Source organism: Hemitrygon akajei, unplaced genomic scaffold, assembly GCF_048418815.1.
Source record: "Hemitrygon akajei unplaced genomic scaffold, sHemAka1.3 Scf000139, whole genome shotgun sequence".
In the NCBI taxonomy this organism is placed as follows: Eukaryota; Metazoa; Chordata; class Chondrichthyes; order Myliobatiformes; family Dasyatidae; genus Hemitrygon; species Hemitrygon akajei.
In genome coordinates, this window is record NW_027332025.1 from 545129 (window position 1) to 566163 (window position 21035).

The following is a 21035-nucleotide window of genomic DNA, read 5'->3' on the forward strand; positions in this document are numbered from 1 at the left end:
GAAGTTGCAACTTAAGGCACAGACAGGTATGATGAAGGTGGAACTTCGAATGATAATAGTGGCGCACCATATTTCTACGAAGTATTTTATTGAGAAGGAGGTAGAAATGATTCCTCTAGAGATCCAGTTGTGTCTGGAAGAGATGAGGCTAGAGGGAATTAAGTTAGAGGCTGCAGAAAGGGAAGGACAGAGACAATTCAAGAGGAAGATGTGGCAGTTGGAAGGTCCAGTGATGGACACTGATGATTTATACAGCTTGATAAAGCTGTTTGTAGTTGAGGAATTTAGGAAGTGTGTTCCCGATGATGTAAGGGCATTCCGAGATGAAAAGGATGCCGCTATCTTGAAGGAGTCTGCTGGGTTAGCAGACGAGGTTGTTTTAACCCGCAAGGTTGAGTTTACACCGGATGAGAGTTTCCCAGAGAGTAGCTGGAAGGATAAGGGGAACTTGGAATTTGAGACTGGGACGTATTGAAAGCCTAGAAGAGGCAGATATCCAGTTTGCCTGTGTTCAGGTTGTTGAAGTACCTGTGGATTCACAGGGTACTGAACCTTGTGTTAAAACTCAGAAGAGGTCCGAGGTGTCTGATTTGGTTAAAAAGGAATGCAGTCCTTTTGGGTCAGATGGACTTGTTTCAGTGAGTAAGCGGTTAACCATGGCACCAGTGAAAAGTTAGGATTCTCAGTCATTTGTGTTAGACGGTGTTCTAAAAATTAGTGATGAGATGAAAGCTGGTGATGTGAATTTTATGGGCAATAGTGAGAAAGGTGCTCCAGTATTTGTTTTTTTTTCCAAGTTTTAAGTTCTCCTGCGCGTGTGCCAACGGTTGTCCGTCGTTTTAAGTTTTTCTAGTCTGTAACTACACAAACCCGAACTTCTACAGCGAGATTCGACACCAAACATGTCGCTTGTTTTCGGTAGATGTTTCCGGCGCATGCGCAGCAGGAGGAGCTAGGCCGAAATCTCCGTTTCAGTGTGGATAGAGATATTTTCAAAAACGCAGAGTATGGACGCCTATTGTTTTCAAAATTATACGGTCTAGTGTGTATGTAGCCCAAGAGTTAGCAATGTTATGCATATATAGAGGTATAAATAAAGTTCTCAATCTCATTCAAGTTCAGGTGGCAGGAATTACAGTCTTATGATGGTACGTAAGAAAGTTCCGTTCACTCCACAGAACTGAGATGAGAGAGAGAGGTATTTGTAATCCGAATAGACAGGTGTCGCTGATCTTCGCGTTGCTCTCCGAATCATTCAGGTGAACAAATGTTGACTTCACTAAGTGTACCGTCTTCAGGTGCTAAAGCGACTGACCCAGTGAGGGGTTAAACACACCGGTAGTTCCCACACTGTGTCAGCCATTGATCCAGTTCCGCGACGTATGAAGTAACTCCAACAATAATTTTCCCTTCTTCAGTGAACTATCTCGCCCAGACAAGGGCAAACACGCAAGTGGTATTCACAATGGCTTCCCCCTCAGCAGAGAAGCCACTCCTGTGGATTAACGGTCTGACAATCACACTTCCGTATTCGAACGGAATCGAACTCACCCCTCACGGGCGACTTGGAGGGAGAGTCCAAACAGACATCTCTTTGTCACTAGGTTTTCTCTTTTTCAAACCTTCCTCTACTCTCCGCAAACTTCTTCTAGCTGCAGCGCTTGTGAGAGTCATTTTTCAACACTCTGCATCGATCTCCACTTACCCCTTTTAAACTCCTGAAAGTTTAAACCAACAAAGCCACGCACTGGTGTCTTTCATTGACCGAAACCATCTCGACTCTGACTGTGTCCTTGTATATTGCAACCATACAAATCTCTGGTGAGACCGCACTTAGAGTATTGTGTTCAATTCTGGTCACCTCATTATAGGAAGGATGTGGAAGCTATGGAGAGGGTGCAGAGGAGATTGACCAGGATGTTGCCTGGTTTGGAGAGCAAGTCATATGAAGCAAGGTTAGCAGAGCTGGGTCTTTTCTCTTTGGAGCGTAGAAGAATGAGAGGGGTCTTCATAGAGGTCTACAAGATTATGAGGCATAGATAGGGTGGATAGTCAGTACCTGTTTCCCAAGGGACCAATAGCAAACACCAGAGGGCATAGGTACAAAATTAAGGGAGGGCAGTTTAGGGGAGATATCCGGGACATTTTGTTTTTACACAGAGGGTTGTGAGTGGCTGGAATGACTTGCCAGGGATGGTGGTGAAGGCTAAAACATTAGGGGTATTTACGAGTCTCTTGGACAGGCACACGGATGTAAGAAAAATGGATTTAATGATTTAATTAATTAATTAATTAATTAATTAAAGTTTCTTTATTCTCTTTTGGGAACATCCTTATCCACAAATGTTCGGAGATGACTGGAAGGGTGTTTTTTTCTCTCTCTCTCTCACTTTTTAAAAATTTTATCCTCAATTGCACTGCCCAATCTTTCTTTTTCTTTTTCTTTTTTTTTTGTTTTAATTTAGTTAGCGGGGTTCTTTCTTCCCCCTTTATCAAATAAAATTTCCAATTTTTTAATGATTGTTATGAGGAGTTGTAATTTTCTTTTGGCCGTTGTATATTTAACAGCGTAACATTTTACCTTTCTGATTTTGACAGTATATACGTTCTGATTTTATTGCTGTTTATATGTCTTTTATATTATCTGTTTGCTAAACTTCTCCGATTTGTATATTCTTTATTTGAAGATCAATAAAAAGATTGAAAAATGAAAGAAATTGAAAAATGGAGGGTTACGAGGCTAGTTTGGGATTAGTACTTTTTATAAGGATTATATGGGTCGGCACAACATGGAGGGCTGAAGGGCCTGTACTGTGCTGTAGTATTCTATTCAAAACAAGCCGCAGGGAAAAACATTCATTGTCCATCACATAACTCCACCTCCCTCACCATAGTAAACAAGTCTTTCTCCCCCTCCCCCCAGCTCCCTTCCAATTTCTATCTCTCTCTCCCTGTTCCTATCTCCTCTTCCTTTCGACTTTCTGGCTCTCTCTCTCCCCCCCCCCCCCTCCCTCTCTCTCTCCATCCCCCCGCCCCGTCTCTTATCTCTCTCCCCCACTCTCTTTCTGCATCCCTCTCTGTCTCTCACCCTCTCTCGATCCTCCCTCTCTTCTCCTTTTCAATTCGTCTCCCACGCTCTCTCTCTCTCTCTGTCCCTCCTCCCGCACCGTTTCCACACACACACTCCCTCAAACCCCCTCTCGCTGCTTTCCCTGTTCAGTTGGTCTCCACCCCCCCCCCCCCCGGTCACTTCCACGGTCCCTTTCAAACTTATCTCCCTCGTTCCTTGTTTCTTGGCCCTTCCTCATTCTCTCCCTGTTCCACCTCCCCGCCCCCCGCTTCTTCTCAAATTATCCCTCGCTCTGTCCTCCCACAATCACTCCCTCCTCTCCATCCGCTCCCTCGACCACCTCCTCCGGCAGCTCGTTCCAGAGACGGACCACCCGTATCCCTCTAAACCTTTCCTATCCGTGTCCCTGTCCGAGTGTCGTTAATGTACCTGCCCCGACCACTTCCTCCGGCAGCTCCTTCCACAGACGGACCACCCGTATCCCTCTAAACCTTTCCCTATCCGTGTCCCTGTCCGAGTGTCGTTAATGTACCTGCCCCGACCACTTCCTCCGGCAGCTCCTTCCACAGACGGACCACCCATATCCATCTAAACCTTTCCTATCCGTGTCCCTGTCCGAGTGTCGTTAATGTACCTGCCCCGACCACTTCCTCCGGCAGCTCCTTCCACAGACGGACCACCCGTATCCCTCTAAACCTTTCCTATCCGTGTCCCTGTCCGAGTGTCGTTAATGTACCTGCCCCCGACCACTTCCTCCGGCAGCTCCTTCCACAGACGGACCACCCGTATCCCTCTAAACCTTTCCTATCCGTGTCCCTGTCCGAGTGTCGTTAATGTACCTACCTGCCTCGACCGCTTCCTCCGGCAGCTCATTCCACAGACGGACCACCCGTATCCCTCTAAACCTTTCCTATCCGTGTCCCTGTCCGAGTGTCGTTAATGTACCTGCCCCGACCACTTCCTCCGGCAGCTCCTTCCACAGACGGACCACCCGTATCCCTCTAATCCAGGGGTGTCAAACTCATTTTAGGTCACGGGCCGGATTGAGCAAAATGCAGCTTCATGCGGGCCGGATCAATCGGACGCGTGCGAACGCAGCTTTCGTTGCCTCCGTTTTTTCAGCCTGCTCTCATGTCTCTCAGTCTCTGCTATAACTACAAAGTGTTTCACTTTACAAATTCCGTTTCTTATGAAGAAGGACTGCAGAGCAAGCTGCCGAATAAACACTAAAAGCCCTGAAAAACCTGCTACCTGAATAAACTCAGCATTAGCCATATCATACGCCATAGGCGCTTCGATTACTGGGGCCAGCTTTAATAGTAATTAGATATTATCTCACGGGCCAAAGATAATTCCACCGCGGGCCGGATTTGGCCCGAGGGCCTGAGTTTGACATATATGCTCTAATCTTTTCCTATCCGTGTCCCTGTCCGAGTGCCGTTAATGTACCTGCCTCGACCACTTCCTCCGGCAGCTCCTTCCACAGACGGACCACCCGTATCCCTCTAAACCTTTCCTATCCGTGTCCCTGTCCCAGTGCCGTGTATTCCATGTGCGGCCTCGCCAACCTCTTGTGAGGTAAAAGTGAGGTAGTGCCCATGGGCTCAATGTCCATTTAGGAATCGGATGGCAGTGGGGAAGAAGCTGTTCCTGAATCGCTGAGTGTGTGCTTTCAGGCTTCTGGTCTTCCTACCTGATGGTATCAGTGAGAAAAGGGCATGCCCTGGGTGCTGGAAGTCCTTAATAATGGACGCTGCCTTTCTGAGACACTGCTCCCTGAAGATGTCCTGGGTACTTTGTAGGCTAGTACCCAAGATGGAGCTCTTCACTCCGCTCACTCATTTCCGACTCCTCTCCCTGTTCTCCTCTTTCTCTGTATCCTCCTCACCCATCTCCCTGAAATCTCACCTCCTCCCTCCACTCTACTCATTCATTACCGACTCTGCTCTCCCTCGCCTTGTCCCTCTCTTCCTCCCTATCCCCCTCACCCCTCCCTCTTCTCCCACTCTTTACACACTTCACAATCTCCCCTTCCCTCCCCCTGAATCCCTGAGTCTCCCTATCTCCGTCACTCCATTGAAGTAAAACATATGGAAATTCAGAATTAAATTAGCGGTACAAAAAAAAAGCGAGGCCGTGTCCATGAGTTGAGAGTCCATTCAGAAATCGGACGGCGGAGGGGAAGAAGCTGTTCCCGAATCGTTGAGTGTGTGCCTTCAGGCTCCTGTACCTCCTCCCTGACGGTAGCAGTGAGAGGAGGGCATGTCCCGAGAGATGGGGCTCCTTAATGACGGACGCCAGCTCTTTGAGATACGGTATCAGCTTTGGACGATGTCCCGGGCGCTGGGGAGGCTGGCGCCTCCAGGTGGAGCGGGCTGGGATTGCAGCTCCCTGCGGTTTTTTCCCGATCCTGTGCAGTGGCGCCCCCTCCCGTCCCGGAGGGAGATGCCACCCGATTAGAGCTCCCTCCCCTGGACATCTGTAGAAACGTGCTTGGCTCATGGAACGCCATCGAGGCTCTTGAGTGGTGAAGTCGGCAGGTTATGTCGCGACCTGCCACATCTGGGTTAGCAATGGTCGCCCCGCTACGGGAAGGACGCCGAGGCTCCGGAAAGGGCGCCGAAGAGATTCACCGGGGTGCTGCCCGGTTTAGAGGCTGGATTGTCTTCTCTGATACGGCACACCATTGAGGGGCCGAATGGCCCGTTCCTGTGTTGTGCTGTCCGATGTTCTCTGGCGGTGTTCCCTGTGGTCCCTCAGAATCCCAGCCGCGCCGCTGCCGGGCCTCAGAAACACAGGCAGCCTGCAGCACAATACAGGCCGTTCGGCCCACAATACTGTGTCGAACATGTCCTTACTTTAGAGATTGCCTGGGATTACCCATCGCCCTCTTGTTTTTCTGAGCTCCATGTACCTATCCAGGAGTCTCTTAAAAGGCCTTCTTTGTCACTGCATCGGCGTGCCGGGCCCGGGATAGATCTTCGGAACCTGCAAACTGCTCACTGGTGATCGATCGATGGGTCAGCATCGATCACCATCGAGTCCCGGATCGCACTCAACCGCACGCACCTGCCTTCTCGCCACATCCTTTGATGCCCTGACCGATCGGGAGGCGGTCAAACCCCCGCCTTAAATGCACCCACGGACTTGGCCTGCACCGCATTCTGCGGCAGAGCATTTTGCATGTCTACAACTCTCCTCCTTGCCTGTGTTCCCCTTCCTGAAGCGAGATGGGCAGATGAGGGATTAGGGCAGGTGCACGACAGCGTGAGGAATTGTCTGGTCTTGCAGCTCGGTAGACGGATGAAAACCCAGACTGATTTCCAAGCGCCCCGCCCCGCCCGGTAAAAATACACGGCGTAGCGCCGACCTCTGCTAGCCAAGGCTGGGACTGCCGCCCGTGTTCACACGCTCCCTCTGGCAGAATCAGAATCAGGTTTATTATTACCGGCATGTTAACTTAACAGCAACAGTTCAATATAGAAGAAAAAATTAATAATATTAAATAAGTAATTCAATTCCAGTATACGTCTATCGAATAGATTAAAATCCTACAAAAAAACAGAAATACTATATATTATTAAAAGTGAGGCAGTGTCCAAGGCTCAATGTCCATTTCGGAATCGGATGGCAGAGGGGAAGAAGCTGTTCCTGAATCACTGAGTGTGTGCATTCAGCCTCCTGTACCTCCTCCCTGACGGTTACAGTGAGAAGAGGGATGCCCTGGGTGTTGGGGGACCTTATTAATGGACGCTGCCTTTCTGAGACACCGCTCCCTGAATATGTCCTGGGTACTTTGTAGGCTAGTGCCCAAGATGGAGCTCTTCACTCCACTCACTCATTTCCGACTCTCCGCTCCATCTCTGTCCGCCTCTTCCTGTCTATCGCTTCACCCAGGTCCCTTAAATTCCACTTCCTCCCTCTTCACTCCACTCACTCATTTCCAACTCTCCCCTCCCTGTCCCTGGCCTCCTCTTCCTCCAACCCCCCTCATGCAATCTCCCGCCGTCTTCCCCAACTGCTTCCTCATTTCCGACTCTCCCCTCTTCCTGTCTTCCTCTTCCTCCCTATCCCCCTCACCCCATCCCCTCTTCCTCCCAATCCCACTGAGCCCATCTCCCTCAAATCCCACCTCCTCCGTCTTCCCCCACTGTTTACTCATTTCCAACTCTCCCCTCCCTCTCCCTGTCCTCCTCTTCCTCTCTATCCCCCTGACCCCATCTCCCTCAAATCCCACTCTTCTCCCTCTCCCCACACTCCTTCGTCACTTCGCACTCTCCGCTTCCCTCCCCCTGACTCCCTCATCGTCCCCATCTCCGTCACTCCGTTGAAGTAAAATTTGCGGAAGTTGAGAATGGTTAGATTAGCGGTGCGAAAATACGAGCAAGAATCTGTACACGGGTTCAGAAATCGGACGGCGGAGGGGCAGAAGCTGTTCCTGAATCGTTGAGTGTGTGCCTTCAGGCTCCTGTACCTCCTCCGTGACGGTAGCAGTGAGAAGAGGGAATGTCCCGGGAGATGAGGGTCCTTAATGACGGACGCCAGCACTTTGAGATACGGTATCATCTTTGGACGATGTCACGGGCGTTGGGGAGAGTGTCGCCGCCTGATGGAGTGGGCTGGGATTGGCAGCTCCCTTCGGCTTTTCCCCGTTCCTGTGCAGTGGCTCTCCCCACCATTCCGGTCGGGGATACTCTTTTCCTTGCCTCTGTTCCCCTTCCTGAAGCGAGATGGGCAGATGAGGGATTAGGGCAGATGCACGACAGCGTGAGGAATTGTCTGGTCTTGCATCTCGGTAGACGGATGAAAGGCCCAGACTGATTTCCAAGCGCCCCGCACGGCGCAGCGTCGACTTCTGCTGGCCAAGGCCGGGACTGCCGCCCGTGTTCACTCTCTCCCTCTGGCTGAATCAGATTCAGGTTTATTATCACCGGCATGTTAACTTAGCAGCTATAGTTCAAAATAGAAGGAAAAAAATAATAATAATAAATAATTCAATTCCAGTATACGTATATTGAATAGATTAATATCGTGCAAAAATCCAGAAATACTATATTGTAGCGATGTACTACATACAGAGCTAGAAATAACGACACGCAGTCGGTAAGTCGTTTCGAGACGAGTCTATTCAAACTTCGCGGCGCTGGGATTTCAATCCCTAGCGCCCGCCCTCTCCGGGCGGAATGACGTCGGGGGTGCATAACCAAAGTCTCCCCTCGCGCGCTGGCTATTTGTGAGCCGGTTCGCCTGCGCAGAAAGTGGGTCGCCACAGTATATTTTTTTTTAAAGTGAGATTTTGTCCAAGGACTCAATGTCCATTTAGGAATCGGACGGCGGAGGGGAAGAAGCTGTTCCTGAATCGTTCAGTGTGTGCCTTCAGGCTCCTGTACCTCCTACCTGCTGGTGACAGTGAGAAGAGGGCATGCCCTGAGCGCTGGATAATCTTAATATTAGACGCTGCCTTTCCGAGACACCGCTGCCTGAAGATGTCCTGGTTACTTTGTAGGTCAGTACTCAAGATGGAGCTGGCTAAATTTACAACCCTCTGCAGCCTCTTTCGGTCCTGTGCAGTGGCCCCTCCACCCCAGACAGTGATGCAGCCTGTCAGAATGCTCTAAAGAAGCTTTTGAGCGTATTTGTTGACATGCCAAATCTCTTCAAACTCTTAATAAAGTATGGCCGCTGTCTTGCCTTCTTTATAACTACATCGATACGTTGCGACCAGGTTAGATCCTCAGAGATCTTGACAGCCAGGAAGTTGAAGCTGCTCACTCTCTCCACTTCTGATCCCTCCATGAGGATTGGTATGTGTTCCTTCATCTTACCCTTCCTGAAGTCCACAATCAGCTCTTTCATCTTACTGACATTGAGTGCCAGGTTGTTGCTGCGGCACCACTCCACTAGTTGGCCTATCTCACTCCTGTACGCCCTCTCGTCACCACCTGAGATTCTACCAACAATATCATCAGCAAATTTGTAGATGGTATTTGAGCTCTGCCTAGCCGCACACTCAAGGGTATAGAGAGAGTAGAGCAGTGGGGCTAAGCACACACCCCTGAGGTGCGCCAGTGTTGATCGACAGCGAGGAGGAGATGTTATCACCGATCCACACAGATTGTGGTCTTCCGGTTAGGAAGTCGAGGATCCAATTGCAGAGGGAGGTACAGAGGCCCAGGTTCTGCAACTTCTCCATCAGGATGGTGTTGAACGCTGAGCTATAGTCGACGAACCCGCCCTGTTGCTGTTGGAATGGGTTAAAAATTGTCCCACGTTCCTCTCCCAGTGGAGGGGAAATACAGAAATCGGAGGTGCGGAGGGTCTCGTGCCGGATCCCCTAAAGATTAACTCGCAGGGTTGAGTCGGTGTCGGTAAAGGCAAATGGGATGTGAACGTTCATTTCCAGAGCACTAGAATATAAGGCAAGGGTGTTGATCACTGACACGGGAAACCCAGACACAGACATGTTGGAAATCCAAAGAAACACGCAGTCAAAACGCCGCAGGGACTCAGCAGGCCAGGGAGCATCTCTGGGAAAGAGGAGACCGTCGATGTTTTGGGGGCCGAGAACTTACATCGGGACTGCGTGGGGAGGGAGCTTTCAGAGTCAGAAGCTGTGGGGGTGAGGTGAGGAAGAACTGGCAGGTGATTGGTGAACCCGGGAGAGGGTGAAATAAAGAGCTGGGAGATTGATTGGTGAAAGAGATACAGGGGCTGGCGAACGGGGAATCTGATTGGTGAAAGAGATAAAGGGCCAGAGAAGGAGGGAGTCTGATTGGTGAAAGTGATGAAGGAGATGGTTAAGGGGGAATCTGATTGGTGAAAGAGATAAAGGTCTGGAGAAGCGATGATCTGATTGGTGAAAGAGAAACAGGGCTGGAGAAGGGGGTGATCGGATTGGTGAACGAGATGAAGGAGATGGTTAGAGGGGAATAAGATTATTAAGAGATTGGACATGCTGGAGGCAGGAAGAATGTTCCCGCTGATGGGTGAGTCCAGAACTAGAGGCCACAGTTTAAGAATAAGGGGTAGGCCATTTAGAACTGAGGTGCGGAAAAACTTTTTTTCACCCAGAGAGTAGTGGATATGTGGAATGCTCTGCCCCAGAAGGCAGTGGAGGACAAGTCTCTGGATACTTTCAATAGAGAGTTAGGTAGATAGCGGGGTCAAGGGATATGGGGATGAAGGCATGAACAGGGTACAGATTGTGTATAATTAGCCATGATCACTGTGAATGGCAGTGCTGGCTAGAAGGACCGAATGGCGTACTCCTGCACCTACTGTCTATCGTCTAATCTGGTGAAAGAGGTACAAGGGCTGGAGAAAAGGGGTGATTTGATTGGTGAAAGAGATAAAGGGCTGGGGGGGATCTGATATGAGAGGACAGAAGAGCAAGGAAGAACAGAAAGTGGAGGAGCACCACGGAGAGGTAACGGGCAGGTAAGAAGACAAGGTGAGAGGCGGGAAACAGGAAAGAGGAGTGGTGAAGGAGAGGAAGTAGGCAATTAACCGGCAGGAGGAATAGATGCTCATGCCACCAGGTTGGAGGGGGGTCCAGAGGAGGTTCACGAGAATGATGCAGGGATTGAAAGGGTTAACGTATGAGGAGCAACTGGCGGCTCCGGGCCTGAACCCGCAAGTTAGAAGAAAGAGGTGGTCGTGGTGTGGGGGGGGGGGGGGGGTGGAGGACACAGATAGAGTGGATGTGAAGAGGATGTTTCCTATAGAGGGACAGTCTAGGACCAGAGGACACAGATAGAGTTGATGTTGAGAGGATGTTTCCTACAGTGGGGGTGTCTGGGACCAGAGGACACAGATAGAGTGGATGTGGAGAGGATGTTTCCTATAGAGGGGGGTCTCTAGGACCAGAGGACACAGATAGAGTGGATGTGAAGAGGATGTTTCCTATAGAGGGACAGTCTAGGACCAGAAGACACGGATAGAGTTGATGTTGAGAGGATGTTTCCTACAGTGGGGGTGTCTGGGACCAGAGGACACAGATAGAGTGGATGTGGAGAGGATGTTTCCTATAGAGGGGGTGTCTAGGACCAGAGGACACAGATAGAGTGGATGTGGAGAGGATGTTTCCTACAGTGGAAAGTACTGTGTTCATGGTAAGATATTTAACAGCGTCGCTGAGCAGAGGGATCGTGCGATCCAGGTTCACAGCTCCTTGAAAGCGGCCACGCAGGTCGATGAGGCGGCTAAGGAGGCTTACGGGACGCTCGCTTTTGTTAGTCAAGGCTTTGTGTTCAAGAGTCAGCGGGTGATGTTGCAACTTAATTAAACTCTGGTCAGGCTACACCTGGAGAATTGTGGACAGTTCTGGTCGTCCCAGTACGGGAAGGATGTCGAGGCTTTGGAGAGGGGGCAGAAGAGATTCCCCAGGACGCTGCCTGGTTTAGAGGGCATGTGCTGTCACGAGAGGCTGGATAAACGTGGGTTGTTTTCGCTGGAGGCTGAGGGGAGATCTGAGAGCAGTTTACCGGATTATGAGAGGCATAGATAGAGTGGACAGGGGGTATCTGTTCCATAGGGTTGACATGTCTCATACCAGAGGGCAGGCAATGAACGTGACGGGGGGGGGGGTGGATGTGAGGGGTAAGTATTTTTTTTACTCAGAGAGTGGTGGATGCCTGATCTGCCGGTAGAGGCAAATACATTAGGGGCTTTTAAGAGACGTTTGGGGAGGTACGTGGAGATGAGGAAGGTGAAGGGATTGGTGTTGTTTTTGATTTGAATTTCAGCTTCGATGGTACGACATTGTGGGCCGAATGGCCTGTTCTAGTGCGACGTTATATGGTCTATGACGCAGGAAGATGGATTGAGGGAGGGGTTTAACGACAAAGACCATCTTCTCCTTTCGTACCCCTCCCCCAGCCTCTCCCCATGATGCCGATCCCGGCGAAGGCGGACACAACGTTCCTGGTGACGGAGCCGCTGTGCCAGATCCCGGGATTCCCGTCGTACTACGCCAGCGCGCAGCTCCCGCCGGGGACCTACGTGATCCCGGCCTCGAGGAGGAGGCGGCCGAGGGATCCGCCGCGGAGTCGTGCCGATATGTGGGGGGGGGGGTGGGCTGGTGTCTAGGGAAGGGACTGTCCCCACCCTTCACTATCTATGTCCTACCCTCTTACGCCGAGGTCCCCCCGTCCCTCGACACTCCCCACCGTTCACGGTGCGTGTCCCTCCCCTCGTACCCCAAGGTCGCCCCGTGCCTCGAAAACCCCCAACCGTTCACGGTGCGCGTCACACCCTCGTACGCCGAGATCGCCCCGTCCCTCGACACTCCCCACCGTTCACGGTCCGTGTCCTACCCTCGTACGCCGAGGTCACCTCGTCTCTTGACACTCCCCACTGTTCACGGTCTTTGTCCTACCCTCGTACCCCGAGGTCCCCCCGTCCCTCGACACTCCCCACCGTTCACAGTCCGTGTCCCACCCTCGTACCCCGAGGTCCCCCCGTCCCTCGACATTCCCCACCGTTCGCCACTACTTTGCAGCTGAACGACCTGTTCACCGCCTGTTCTCTTTGTTTCTGTCTCTCCCCCGCTCTCACCCCCTCACACTCGCACCCTGCCCCCTCTAACTCCCTGTCTCTCTCTGTCCCCCACTCATTCCCCGTCCCTGCACCTACTTGCCCTCGCTCCACTATCTCCCTCTCACCCACACCCCCTCTTTCCCGCTTCATCTCTCTCTCCCCCAACTCCCTACCGCCCTCCCCGTCCCCTCATACTCCTCTTTCCCTCCCTCATCTCCGTCCGCTTTCCCTTCCGCCACTCCCTTCCCCCTCAACCTCTCTCCCCCATTTTCACCACCTCTCCTTCAACCCCCCCCCCCACTCCTCACCCCCCCCTCCGTCCACTTCTTCGCACCCCTTCCCCCTCTCTTTCCTCCGCAGTTCGGGCAGAGTGGCCTCGGGGATCTCGAGTGCTCTGCTGGGTCTGCTGATCCTGTTCGTCGCCCGCTGGCAGCTGGCTTACGCCATACTGGTCGGCACTCCCTGGTGGAAGGGGGTCATTGTGAGTGCGCCCCCCCCCCCCCCCCCGCGGGCAGGGCCGGGTCAGCGAGGAGGGAGGCGACCACGAGGGAGAGGGGCGGAGGGGGAGGCGACGGGCGATGAGAGGGAGGGCTGAGCGAAAAGAAGGGGAGCGGGGCGGTGAGGAGGGCGGGAGGAGGGAGTTGCACCTGCTCAGAATTGATCGCCTGACACGGTTTATTCAGTCCACAGTGGCCGGGATGTTAATCAAGGCTGATCACAAGTCTCCAAACAAATCCACGGTGAGTTTGCAGTTCTCTGCCTCCGTATCCTTCCCCCCCCTCCCCTTCTAACCCCTCTCTCTTTCTCTCTTTGCCCTTCTCTCTCCCCTTCAGCCATTTCCCTCTCTCTTCTTCCCACTCTCACTCCACCCCTCTCTCTTATCCCCTGCCTCCCTCTTTCTCCCTCTCCCCTCCTCCTTCTCTCTGTCTCCTCACCCTCTCTCCTCCCCCTGTCTCCTCACCCCTTCTCTCTCCTTCCCCCTTCTCTCCTTCCCCTTCTCTCTCTCCCTCTATTCTCGCTCTCCTCCTTCCCCCACCCTGACTCTCTCTTCTCCCTCTTTATACCCCATCACCGTGTCTCTCACATTTCTCTTCCCCCTCTTCTTCTCTCTCTTTTCCTCTCCCTTTCCCTGCTCTCCATCTCTCCCGATTTCTTCATCTCTTCTCTACACCCTCTCCCTCTGTCCACACCTCTCTTCGCCCTCTCACGTTCCCCTTCTCTCCCTCTGATCCTCCCCTCCTCTCCTCCATTTTCAATCTCCGTGTCACTCCCCCATCTCTTTTCTACTTTCCTTCCATCTCTGGGACTACCAACCCGCTCCCACTTCTCCCTTACCACTGTCCCTCTCTCTGTCCATCTCCTCGCTTCTCTCTCTCTCTCTCCTCTATTTTCTTTCTTCCTCTTTCTATCTCTCTGTCTGCCCCTTCTCCCATTCCACCTCCCTAGCTCCCCTCCCTCTCTATCTCTCCCTCTTCCTTTCCAACCTCTCTCTCTTTCCGCCTCTCCCGCTTCACCTTTTCCACCCCCTCTCCCTCCCGTTCTGTTTCCACCTTCTCTCTCTCTCTCTCTCTCTCTCTCTCTCTCACTCGCCCCTCTACATTTTGTCACGTAAACACGACCCTGTGAATGGAACAGAATACAGCCGGAGCCCGGTGTTGCTGTTAACAAGTCACTATTTTAATCGTAACTTCCAAATATAGTAAGAAAGTAAATCCAGAGTTAGCAAGATTATGCATATATAGAGGTAAAAATAAAGCTCTCCAACTCATTCAAGCTCATTTGGCAGGAGTCACAGTCCAAAATGGAGGGTTATGGGGTAGTGTTGGTTTAGTACTATATTTTAAGGATTATATGGGTCGGCACAACATGGAGGGCCTGAAGGGCCTTTACTGTGCTGTAGTGTTCTATTCAAAACAAGCCGCAGGGAAAAACATTCATTGTCCATCAGATAACTCCACCTCCCTCACCATAGTAAACAAGTCTTTCTCCCCCTCCCCCCAGCTCCCTCACCATAGTAAACAAGTCTTTCTCACCCCTCCCCCCACCTCCCTCACCATAGTAAACAAGTCTTTCTCACCCCTCCCCCCACCTCCCTCACCATAGTAAACAAGTCTTTCTCACCCCCCCCCACCCCACCTCCCTCACCATAGTAAACAAGTCTTTCTCTCCTCCCCCCCCCACCCACCTCCCTTCCTATTTCTCTCACTCTCCCTGTTCTTATCTCCTCTTCCTTTCTACTTTCTGGCTCTCTCTCTCTCTCATTCCCCCTGTATCTTATTTCTCTCCCCCACTCTTTCTGCATCCTTCTCACCCCACTCTCGATCCTCCGTCTCTCCTCCCTTTTCAATTCCTTTCCCACTCTCTCTCTGTGTCCCTCCTCCCGCACCCTTCCATACACACACTCCCTCGCTCCCCCCTCTCCCTGCTTTCCCTGTTCAGTTGGTCTCCCCCTCCCGTCACTTCCACTGTCCCTTTCAAACTTATCTCTCTCGCTCCTTGTCTCTCCCCCCTCTCTCTCTCTCTCCTCCCTCCCCCTCCTCTGCCTCTTCTCAATTTATCCTTCGTTCTGTCCTCCCACACTCATTCTCTCTCTCTCTACGGCAGACCATCGCCTGCCTGGTTGCGAATGTGATCTGCGCCCTCGCCTGCACTCCCCGCCGTCATCCTGTACTCGCTGAACGTCCGCATCTTCCCCTGCATCGGGTACTGCTACACCGGATGCCGGATGGTGAGTGTTCCGCCCGCCTCCCCAACACACACACACACACGCTAGGGAGCCAGCCCTCATCCGCACACACACCCACCCCGCACCAACGGACTTCCCCCTCTCCCGCGGCGCTACCTCGCTCCCCTCACGGTAGCGCTCCCTCACTCCACGCCAAGCCTCCTCCGAACCCTCCCTCCCCACTGTTGTAGCCGCCCCTCTCTCCTCTCCTCCCCCCCTCCCTCCCTCGACCACTTCCGCCGGCAGCTCCTTCCATAGACGGACCACCCGTAGCCCTGTAAACCTTTCTTATCCGTGTCCCTGTCCGAGTGTCGTTAATGTACCTGCCTCGACCACTTCCTCCGGCAGCTCCTTCCACAGACGGGCCACCCGTATGCCTCTAAACCTTTCCTATCCGTGGTGTCGTTTATGTACCTGCCTCGACCACTCCCTCCGGCAGCTCCTTCCACAGACGGACCACCCGTATCCGTCTAATCCTTTCCTATCCGTGTCCCTGTCCGAGTGTCGTTAATGTACCTGCCTCGACCGATTCCTCTGGCAGCTCCTTCCACGGACGGACCACCCGTATCCCTATAAACCTTTCCTATCCGTGTCCCTGTCCGAGTGTCGTTAATGTACCTGCCTCGACCACTTCATCCGGCAGCTCCTTCCACAGACGGACCACGCGTATCCCTCTAAACCTTTCCTGTCCAAGTGTCGCTAATGTACCTGCCTCGACCCACTTCCTCCGGCAGCTCCTTCCACAGACGGGCCACCCGTATGCCTCTAAACCTTTCATATCCGTGTCCCTGTCCGAGTGTCGTTTATGTACCTGCCTCGACCACTCCCTCCGGCAGCTCCTTCCACAGACGGACCACCCGTATCCGTCTAATCCTTTCCTATCCGTGTCCCTGTCTGAGTGTCGTTAATGTACCTGCCCCGACCACTTCCTCCGGCAGCTCCTTCCACAGACGGAACACCCGTATCCCTCTAAACCTTTCCTATCCGTGTCCCTGTCCGAGTGTCGTTAATGAACCTGCCTTGACCACTCCCTCCGGCAGCTCCTTCCACAGACGGACCACCCGTATCCCTGTAAACCTTTCCTATCCGTGTCCCTGTCCCAGTGTCGCTAATGTACCTGCCTCGACCACTTCCTCCGGCAGCTCCTTCCACAGACGGACCACCCGTATCCATCTAAACCTTTCCTATCCGTGTCCCTGTCCGAGTGTCGTTAATGTACCTGCCCCGACCACTTCCTCCGGCAGCTCCTTCCACAGACGGAACACCCGTATCCCTCTAAACCTTTCCTATCCGTGTCCCTGTCCGAGTGTCGTTAATGTACCTGCCTCGACCACTTCCTCCGGCAGCTCCTTCCACAGACGGACCACCCGTATCCGTCTAATCCTTTCCTATCCGTGTCCCTGTCTGAGTGTCGATAATGTACCTGCCTCGACCACTTCCTCCGGCAGCTCCTTCCACAGACGGACCACCCGTATCCCTCTAAACCTTTCCTATCCGTGTCCCTGTCCGAGTGTCGTTAATGTATCTGCCTTGACCACTTCCTCTGGCAGATCCTTCCACAGACGGATCACTCGCTGGGTGAAAAAGTTTCCTCTCAGGTCCCCTATTAAATCCTTAAAATCTGTGCCCTCTGGTTCAAGATTCCCCGACCCTGGGGAAAAGTCTGTTCACATTCACCCTATCCATGCCCCCTCGTGGTTTTCACCCATCACTTCCCCTCCCTCCCCATCCCATCACTCCGCTCCCTCCCGTCCCATCACTTCCCCTCCCTCCCCGTCCCATCACTCCCGCTCCCTTCCTGTCGTTTCACTCCTCCTCACCCCGTCTTTATCTTCTCCATGTCGGCCACCAGTTTGTGACAGGAACTTTCGCCCCTCACCTTTCCGTCCCCTATTGAGTCACTGACTTCGCCACGCTCACCGTCTGATCAGTCCACTCCTCATCCCATCACTCCTCTTCATCCCAAAACCCTCACCCCTCCTCCCCAAAACCCACATGTATATGTGTATGTGTGAATATTTGAGATATATACATTAGTTTATTCAATGACAACATCATTAGAATTAAAACATATACACAATATGGAAGACGATATAAAACACAAATTAAAATACTGTTATTACAATCAATAACACACTCGATCCCGGGATTCTATCCATGGGCACCGCATGTTCCTTCGCCATAGATTCTGTGTGTGACAGTGTCCATTGTAAGTCAGTGTCTCACTCCATCCCTGGCGGCCACATTAACCAAGGATTCGCCCATTTTAAATCAGCGCGTCCCTCCCTCTCTTGTGCTCACTTCTACCAAAGCCGTTACTCTCTCCCCAGCGGCCATTTCAAGTGAAGCGTCGCACATCCCACCTCTCCCGGAAGTTCCGGGAGTCTCCGGCATATTGATAGCTGCTCCCTGATGCCCGCAAATTATATACAATATCCCGGAAATCGATTTTTTTGAGAGGGGGGGGGGGGGAGAGGGGGGGAGAGGGGGGGAGAGGGGGGGAGAGGGGGGGGAGAGGGGGGAGAGGGGGGAGAGGGGGGAGAGGGGGGTGGGAGAGGGGGGGGGAGAGGGGGGGGAGAGAGAGGGAGAGAGAGAGAGCGCGCGAGCCATGGCAGAGTATTCAAAAAAAAAAAGAAAATATAAAACGTACTTCACCACAGACTACACGGAAGTATACCCCTGTCTAATAGGGGTCAAGAATAATGACAGTGTTGCTCGCTGCACTGTTTTCAACAGTGACTTTTCTATTGCTCATGGGGGGTTAAATCACTGTTGAGGTGAGTTTAACAGGTGTCATTCATTCATTAGCATAGCTAACGTTATTTAAACGAGCTGGCTGGCTGCGAAGGAGCTACTCTATTGCAGACGTCCCACCTCTCCCGGGAGTTCTGGGAGTCTCCTGCAAATTGATGGTGCTACATCCCTGAAATGAGATTTTGCAGGGTGGAATTAATTGAGTGATGGAATGGTGCAGACGGAGCTTCACTGTGTGTTTGGCATTGCAAATGTGTGATGGGACGGTGTGGAGGGAAATTCACTCTGTGTCTGGTTCCGGGTGTGAGTAAATTTACAAATGTAAATTAAACAATGTGTGAGCTGCTGACGTGCGGGAATAAATAAGCTGCTCCCAACTCACTCACAGTCACACACAATTAACTGACCGGCAACAACGAGTGACCGGTTTGAATTATCAGTCCCGTTTCTCACCGTCACTCTGCATCGGGGAACCGATGATTATAAAATCACACTTCAGGGCCGTGACCGGGATCGCTGTAGATCCAGGGTCACTGCCGAGGGATTTGTCAATTTAACATCATTATATCGGCCAGGCTGCCGAATGCACCGTCCTCAGCAAAGGGAGCAAAAGGATTTTCTCCCGGGATAATCCCACCCGGGATACTGGTGTCCCAGACTGAGCGCCGGACCCCGGGCTCTTCCTGTCTGAGTAATTCCCCGGGGTGACACGTGGGAGTCTCGAATACGCACATCCGGCTGAAGCTGCCCCGCCGGACAACAGGCGGAAACACGTCACTACGGGACCGCTCCGAGTGATACACAGCGCGAGGCCCGAGCCGGTTCCGTTAAAACCGTTGGGAATCAGCAACGGCGCGTGGCCATTTAAAGGTAAGGGCGGGAGTTAAAGGGGAGGGCGAGGACGTTCACACATTCTGATGTTCACAGATTCACTCTCAGTCCGGGTCTGACTCCCCGCAGAGATCTCAGTTCCTTCCTCCCAGTCTCACTGAACTGATTCAACCCCAGCCTGAAACAGATGCGAGAATAAAGATGAAATAAACAGATTACACAACAGTGTCAGTAACAGGGGACCGGGGTTAATGTTTCAACAACACTCACAGACAAATATCACCAGAAAACCCACTGAATCGCTGATATTTTATCACATTGAACATTAACACAAACACTCACTCGATCCATTCCAGACTCGGGAGGGTCTGTATGAGGCGGCGGAGAGCGGGGACAGATCGGTCTGTCAGAGAGTTGTATCCCAGGTTCAGCCATGTCAGTGATGGGTTTGTACTGAGAGCGGAGGCGAGATCCTCGGCACCAGAATCTGTGAGACCGACTTTCCTCAGCCTGGAGATGAGAGAGAGTGAGGGTGAAGGACACAGAGAGACAGGAGACGGTACAAATCCCCAGTGTTTATCAGTAACACAATTACTGATCACATTAATGTTCAGTGTCAGACACCCAGTGACTGTAAACACAATCTCCCACAGTCTGGTACTTACCGCAGTTTGTGTATTTTACACTCCAGGTTCCTCAGAGCCGCAGACACCAGTTTCACTCCTGAATCTCCCAGTTTATTATAACTCAGGTCCAGCTCCGTCAGTGACAGGTTTGTACTGAGAGCGGAGACGAGATCCTCGGCACCAGAATCTGTAAGACCAACACCCCCCAGCCTGGAGATGAGAGAGAGTGAGGGTGAAGGACACAGAGAGACAGGAGATGGTACAAAATCCCCAGTGTTTATCAGTAACACAATTACTGATCACATTAATGTTCAGTGTCAGACACCCAGTGACTGTAAACACAATCTCCAACAGACTGATACTTACCCCAGTTTCTGTATTTTACACTCTGGGTTCCTCAGAGCCGCAGACACCAGTTTCACTCCTGAATCTCCCAGTTTATTATTATTCAGGTCCAGCACCGTCAGTGATGGGTTTGTACTGAGAGCGGAGGCGAGATCCTCGGCACCAGAATCTGTGAGACCGACATTGTTCAGCCTGGAGATGAGAGAGAGTGAGGGTGAAGGACACAGAGAGACAGGAGATGGTACAAAATCCCCAGTGTTTATCAGTAACACAATTACTGATCACATTAATGTTCAGTGTCAGACACCCAGTGACTGTAAACACAATCTCCAACAGACTGATACTTACCCCAGTTTGTGTATTTTACACTCCGGGTTCCTCAGAGCCGTAGACACCAGTTTCACTCCTGAATCTCCCAGTTTATTATCACTCAGGTCCAGCTCCGTCAGTGATGGGTTTGTACTGAGAGCGGAGGTGAGATCCTTGGCACCAGAATCTGTGAAACCAACCTCCCTCAGCCTGGAGATGAGAGAGAGTGAGGGTGAAGGACACAGAGAGACAGGAGATGGTACAAATCCCCAGTGTTTATCAGTAACACAATTACTGATCACATTAATGTTCAGTGTCAGACACCCAGTGACTGTAAACACAATCTCCCACAGTCTGGTACTTACCGCAGTTTGTGTATTTTACACTCTGGGTTCCTCAGAGCCGCAGACACCAGTTTCACTCCTGAATCTCCCAGTTTATTCTCACTCAGGCCCAGCTCCGTCAGTGATGGGTTTATACTGAGAGCGGAGGTGAGATCCTCGGCACCAGTATCTGTGAGACCGACTTTGTCAAGCCTGGAGATGAGAGAGAGTGAGGGTGAAGGACACGGAGAGACAGGAGACGGTACAAATCCCCAGTGTGTATCAGTGACACAATTACTGATTTTTTTTTTCTTTAGCACGACTGCGCAAGTCGGCCAGTGAGAAGAGTTTAAAAGGAAGACAGATTTACAGAGCGAGCGTCAGAGGAGCGGGAGACAGAGTAGGAAGGCTTTGGCTCAACGGAGCTTTGGCGATAAAGGGTCGAGGCGAGGTAGGTTATCTGTTTACAATACAGACAGAGAGTATGTGTGTGAGGCTGGTTTTCTGTGCTCGGT

The 21035-nt window shown here is 51.9% G+C and overlaps 2 protein-coding genes across 2 annotated transcripts in view; one reads left to right on the top strand and one right to left on the bottom strand.

The window, feature by feature from the left end:
• LOC140723824 (uncharacterized) overlaps positions 1-21035 on the top strand; it is a 746760-nt gene that overhangs the window by 167048 nt on the left and 558677 nt on the right. The window lies entirely within an intron of this gene.
• The window catches only part of LOC140723818 (NACHT, LRR and PYD domains-containing protein 3-like), an 81006-nt gene continuing 77963 nt past the window's right edge, over positions 17993-21035 (bottom strand). The window contains exons 9-14 of the mRNA XM_073038354.1: positions 20563-20733; positions 20237-20407; positions 19910-20080; positions 19583-19753; positions 19260-19427; positions 17993-19095 (exon numbers count right to left, since the gene is read on the bottom strand). Coding sequence (XP_072894455.1) covers positions 19008-19095; positions 19260-19427; positions 19583-19753; positions 19910-20080; positions 20237-20407; positions 20563-20733 — 940 coding nt within the window. The 3' untranslated portion in view covers positions 17993-19007. The remainder of the gene's footprint in view (positions 19096-19259; positions 19428-19582; positions 19754-19909; positions 20081-20236; positions 20408-20562; positions 20734-21035) is intronic.